The 6,252-nt window shown below is 33.6% G+C and overlaps 1 protein-coding gene across 1 annotated transcript; it reads left to right on the forward strand.

Moving 5' to 3' along the window:
• Nucleotides 1-3,987: 3,987 nt before the first annotated feature.
• On the forward strand, nt 3,988-5,983 carry LOC108452539 (protein DETOXIFICATION 53-like). Its single transcript, XM_017750338.2, has 2 exons — nt 3,988-4,224; nt 4,345-5,983. The coding sequence occupies exons 1-2, from the start codon at nt 4,222-4,224 to the stop codon at nt 5,731-5,733; spliced, it is 1,392 nt and encodes a 463-aa protein (XP_017605827.1). The 5' UTR covers nt 3,988-4,221; the 3' UTR covers nt 5,734-5,983.
• The last annotated feature ends 269 nt before the right edge of the window (nt 5,984-6,252 follow it).

The raw sequence follows: 6,252 nt of genomic DNA on the forward strand, positions 1-6,252 counted from the left end.
ACACAAATATTTAATACCATTAAACTTACTGTATCAAGGTGATAAGAGGGTGGAGTTTACAATAAGTCATACATTCAATTTAAAATACTCTTACAAGTTGGATTATTTGTATAAAGATGGAAGCATGGTAATGAAATTGACAGTTCCTTTCCTAATGGACAGTATATATGCATTTTGTAATGTTTTTTTCTTTTGGTAAGGAAACGGGTTGGATTAAAACCCTAGACACGAACCAACTGAGCTAAGCAAGGGTATTTTTCTTCTTGTGCTGGTTTATACTTACTATGTGAAAACATTCTGAATGTCAAAAGGCTGAACTTCCAAACTACAGGATTAAAGGAATATTTCATTTGGTACCCAAATCATGACTAAATGCTTAGCTCAAATCAATAGACTGTCCAAAGTAATCTTTTGGCATATTTAGAAGCAAAAGGGCATCCTTTAGGTTTAACTGCTATTCTTAAGTATGTTATTTCCTTCATTTTTAATAGAGCATCGTGTTTTGTACTGCCCCAGAAGACAAATTTGTTCTGCTCTATTTTCGTTCTCAATTCGATGAATTCTGTTTCCTTATGCTAATACTTACAAGACTTACAAGTTCCAAACAACTAAGAACTAGACTAATCTATGCTCGATACCGAAAAGGACAAAAAACAATATGAAAAGATTAAGGCCTCTCCTCAATTGAATCTACGTCTGCCATGCATGTTTCAGTATAAATGCATGACATGCTTACCTTAAAATTTTCAAGTCTTGTTGAGCCAAAGAATTGCTATCATTAGATTGCAAAGTCTTAATCATGTGCCCCACAAGCCAATGCCAAGCAGCTTCCTCCAGTGATGTTTCCAAAACAGAAGATAAAACCAATTATAACAATAATAGTGGTAGTAAAGCAGGAGGAAGGAGGTTCCTTAACAAGTTTCTGGGTTGGTTTCAGAAAATTAAGGTGACATTCTTGCTCCCCTTACTTTTGCACCCGGATGTTGATCTACTTTCTTCCTCACTCCTATTTAAAAGACCTCAAACTTACGATACATGGAATTATGTAACCATCCTTAACTTCCTAGCTATTCTAATGCTGTCTTAAGATAACATGGGATGTGATACACCAATGTACTACTTCCAGAAGTTGTTTTCTTAGATAGTGAAAGCACTCTAAATGATTTACATATACATAGAGGTGAGCGTTCGGTCGAATTGAATGAGAAAATTTCGAGTTAATCGAGTTGACGAAATATATTTTATCATCGTAGCTCAATTTGAAATTTTTTCGAATCGAGTCAAGTGAGATAAAATTTGAATCGAATCAAATATATTTGTTCGAGTTAAATTTTAAAAAATAACTTTGGCTCTTTACTGTCACCCACTGTAATCAAATTTGTTATTAAATTTCATTACCTCATAATTTATTTTTTAATATTTTATACACGAGTTAACTTCTTTGCTTGTTAGTTGCTTCAATTATCTTCTCATTCTTGTCATTATGTATTTTGAAATTAAAAATATGTTAAATGTAAAAATATGAAATTAATACTTGCAAAAATTTTAACACGAATATTTTATATCATAATTAATAATTCAATTTTAATATAAAGATTCAATATGATTAAACAATTCAATAATATAAATAGTATAAAATGTGAAATTTAATTTAATAGTATAAATAATGATATAAATAAAATTATTACCATTTAAGTTTAGGGATTTTTTGAATGATTTTAATTTTTGATTTGGGGATAAAGGGTGAGAAGTAAAAGTTTAATTAGGAGGAAAACAAAAAGTTTGGGGGGGGGTTAGGGTAAAATTTTGAAGGGAAAATATTCAAAAAAAATTTGGGAGGGGGGGAATAGGTTTGGGGTAGATAGGGGATGAGATTGGAGAGGAGTAAAAGTTTTAGGAGGAAAGTGGAAGTGAGTAAAAGTTTTGGAGAAAACTAAAAAGTTTTGAGAGTTTTTAGGGGAGTAAAATTTTGGGAGAAAGTAAATGGGGGAGTAAAATTTTGGAGAAAAATATTAAAAAAAATTGGGGTGAAATGGGTTTGGGGTAGAGAGGGTAGGATAGGAAGGGAGTAAAGGTTTTGGGGGAAAAGTAAAAATGTTTGGGAGTTTAGGGTAAAAATGTAAAATATTATAGTTTGATATTCGGTTTATTCAAATTATTCAAATTCGAAAACTCAATTCGATTCGAACTCAAAATTTGAAAAAAAAATTGAGATAACTCGAATAACTCGATTTGTTTAACTCGAAATTCGATTTTTTTTTCAATTTTTTCGAGTCAAATCGAGTTTTGCTCACTCCTATGTATACATATAGATTATGGAATAATGACTAGCAAAAGAAACACAAACTTATTTGCTCTCAATAGAGCTAGCTTCAGGAAGACAAATATACTGCTAATCTTAATAAAAATGAATGTGAGTTTCTACTACTTTGAGGGGTTTGTGAATACTCAAGCAATGAAGAAAGTTAATGATTGGTTAAAGTACTATAGAGACCTCTGTACTATGAGTCAGATTGCATTTTTCTTACTTTATTTTAAAAAGGGGCAAACTAGTTCTTATACATTATTAAAGGCAAATTCGTCATTTCTATTAAAATTTTTATCCATTTGTATTGCAAAAAATTGGCATAGTTGATGGAATAATAAGACAATGACACATGGTGTGCCACGTATACCTCATGCTGACATGCAAAAACCAATTTTTAACTGCAGAAATGGATATAACTTTTAATAAAAGGGCTAGTTTACTCTTTAATTTAATGTACATGGATTAATTTGCCCATTTTTTTAGCAGGGGAAAATGCAATTTGATGGGTTTCCATGGTGCTTTTATCGTTAATACTCCTATAATTTATTATTCTCTACCATTTATGTGTTTTTTTTCTCTACAATATGAGTTAAATGGTTTCACCTCGATTGAGACACTAGTTACATGGCTCAGAAAACGTTCTAAAATAAGTATACATGTAGTGCATCTTGGAAATCATGAGTAACCTTGCTTCTCTCTATGTTTGATTAATCACCAATAATACCGTTTTTCTTGTTGTTAAAATTGTTGTGCACCTAGTTTTGCATCAATAGATAAAAAGGATTAAGCTACCATGCAAAGAATGTTAGCATAAAAAATTAGTAAAATTTTGTGGTTTCAGACAAGTATATAAGCATATGACTTTGTGCTTGTCACAAGAAATAATCTTCCCAATAGGTGAGGCTCCAAAAATAAGTAGGCAAGCAATTCTTTTCGTAGATATTGACCAAACGTAGTTCTAATATGAAAAATATCTACAAATCTGTTGTTTAATCATCTAATTAAATGTGTGAATAATAATAGAAAGGTGCATGTACCCCTTGTTCACCGAAAAAATAATTTAAACCCTGTTTGATTTTCACTTATTAGCAAGGTAAAGTTATTAGCAAGGTAAAGTTATAGCTCCTTCACCTTCTTCCTCATCCTTTTCCATTTACCATCCAATTACGAAAATTGCTATTTGACCCACGCCTAATTGTGTGTCAATTTTGCGTATGAATTTCCAAAACCTATATCAATAATCGAGTAATTGTATAACACAAATGCCTATTTCAGATTTGAAGCTACAATGGCACTTGTTGAGATTCTTTGACTGTAACAAATGCTTTTCCATTCAAGGCTAGCATTTTAACTTTACTTGACAGATGGTAGAAATTGAGTTGAATACGATAAAAGTAATTCAATAAATCAACTTAGGAAAGTAATCCAAGAGGACGACAAATAATTGATATGACCGCATCTTTGTTACTCATTTGACAAGTAAAGGTGGTGCATCTTCTCAACCTTCAATACCCTCCCTAATCCCGATGCTCTATTAAATTCACAACGCATGCGTTGTTATTCTTAAAACAACCTTCCTAAACTTGTCAAGAGAGAAATGGTATCTCATTTATGAGGGGAAATTACCTAAAAGTTTTCGGACTGCATTTTAGCTTTAGAGAGGATACTGCCTTTCTAACATAGTCAGAAGCTCCAGATGTTTTTTCAATGATGCTTGCAATTTATGGCTGACTCCATGATAGAGAACAAGCCTTCTACAGTGTATTTGTAGCTCAGGGTTAAAGTTAGCCTTTAAGAATATATCCCGATCTAAAGAAATAGCCTTTAAGAAAAAAAAATTCCCTACTTCTAAAAAGGCTGCGAAAGCTACGGTCAATTGGCTTAATAGGCAAGTTTTTTCTTCTTCATAATTTATGGTAAGTCTAATTTCTCACCATATCAAGCCAGCCATTAATTATTCCAGCTTTATTTTGAAAGTTAATCTTTGCTAGTGGTATATGATTTTGCATTGCTTAATATCCGTGTTTGGTTCATAGGTGATGGATGAGCTGATATCATTGGGGAAAATCACGGTACCGCTAGTGATTTCCGGCCTGATTTTCTACTCTAAGTCCTTAATCTCGATGTTCTTTTTAGGGCATCTTGGAAAAATTGAGTTAGCCGGAGGCTCACTGGCAATTGGATTTGCGAACATCACAGGCTACTCAGTAATGAAGGGTTTAGCTACGGGGATGGAACCTATATGTTGCCAGGCTTTTGGAGCTAAAAAGTGGACAGTTCTTAGTGAAACTTTTAAACAGACCCTCTGCCTACTATTTCTCGGAGCCATCCCAATCATCGTGTTATGGTTGAACATGGAGCCAATCCTCCTTTTAATTGGTCAAGATAAGACCATAACATCAGTGGCAAAGGTATTCCTTACATATTCTATTCCTGAATTGCTTGCCCAAACTCTCCTTAGTCCTTTAAGAATTTTTTTAAGAGCCCAAAGTTTAAACCTACCTTTCACAATTTCCGCAACTTGGGCCATGATACTACACCTTCCAATCAATTACTTCCTTACAATATATTTGGATTTAGGGGTTAAAGGAGTCGCTCTGGCCTCTGCTTGCAACACATTAAACATAAATTTAGCTTTGCTAGTTTATCTTTTCTTTACAGAAACAGCAATAAAACCTTGGGATGGTCAAATGTTAACCAATAGTTATCGAGATTGGCACTCACTAGTGTCGCTTATGATTCCAAGTGTTGTATCTGTGTGTTTAGAATGGTGGTGGTATGAGATAATGGTGGTATTTTGTGGTTTAATTAATAATCCAGAGACAAATATGGCTGCAATGGGGATTCTTATACAAACAACAGGACTTTTATATGTTTTTCCTCATTCTCTAAGTGCAAGTTTATCTATGCGTATCGGGCAAGAGTTAGGTGCTGAAACACCTGCTCAGGCACGACAGACAACCATTACAGGACTCATCATAGCAATGGTATGTGGAATACTAGCTTTTACTTTCACAATTACAGTAAAAGATGTATGGGGAAAGTTGTATACATGTGAACCTGAGGTTTTAGCATTGACATCCGTTGTCCTACCAATATTAGGCCTTTGTGAGCTTGGTAACTATCCTCAAACAGCAGCTTGTGGGATCCTGATAGGTTCTGCTAGGCCTAATCTGGGTGCTTGTATAAATTTTTGCTCGTTTTACCTTGTTGGTTTGCCAGTTTCGATTTTTGCAGCTTTTGGATTAAAGATGGGTTTCCTTGGGTTGTGGTTCGGGCTTGCTGCAGCACAAGCTACATGTATGTGTATGATGATTTGTACTTTAGTTTTCACTGACTGGAAGCACCAAGCTAAGAGGGCTAAGGAGCTGACTCAAGCCACAAGTGACCACAACAACGATTTAGAAGCAAATCTTCTAAGTTGATTCCAGTTTGCCTAAGGAGCTAACTTAAACCACATAAGCCCAACTAGTTAGAAGTAGATCCTCTAAGTTTATTTTAGTTTCCTACTATTCACAAGAACAGTCCTTTGTAACATGAGATGATCAAAAAAGCTAGTTAGAAGCAGATCCTCTAAGTTCGTTTTAGTTTCTTACTATTCACAAGAACAGTCCTTTGTAATATGATATATCCATCTTAAGACATAATCTATACTAGCAGAAGATCTTCATGTGCCTTTTTCTCATTTTTCTTAGAAGTTTAACATTAAAAAATAATTAATACCCAAAAAAGAAAAACAAGACTAGTCAAGAAAGTACTACTTTTCTAGTAACAAATAATAGCATTAATAAAGTAATTAAACTTATCTGCTAGTCATAAAAAAGTCAACTTGAATAAGTTTTCATTGAGCTTGAAGAACCTCATTGTGTAATATGAAACAAACACTATCAAACAATATAGAAAATTGAACCTACACAAGTTGGAGAGACAACAAGCCAAGAGCC

The sequence above is a fragment of the Gossypium arboreum genome, chromosome 5, assembly GCF_025698485.1.
Source record: "Gossypium arboreum isolate Shixiya-1 chromosome 5, ASM2569848v2, whole genome shotgun sequence".
NCBI classification, from domain to species: domain Eukaryota; kingdom Viridiplantae; phylum Streptophyta; class Magnoliopsida; order Malvales; family Malvaceae; genus Gossypium; species Gossypium arboreum.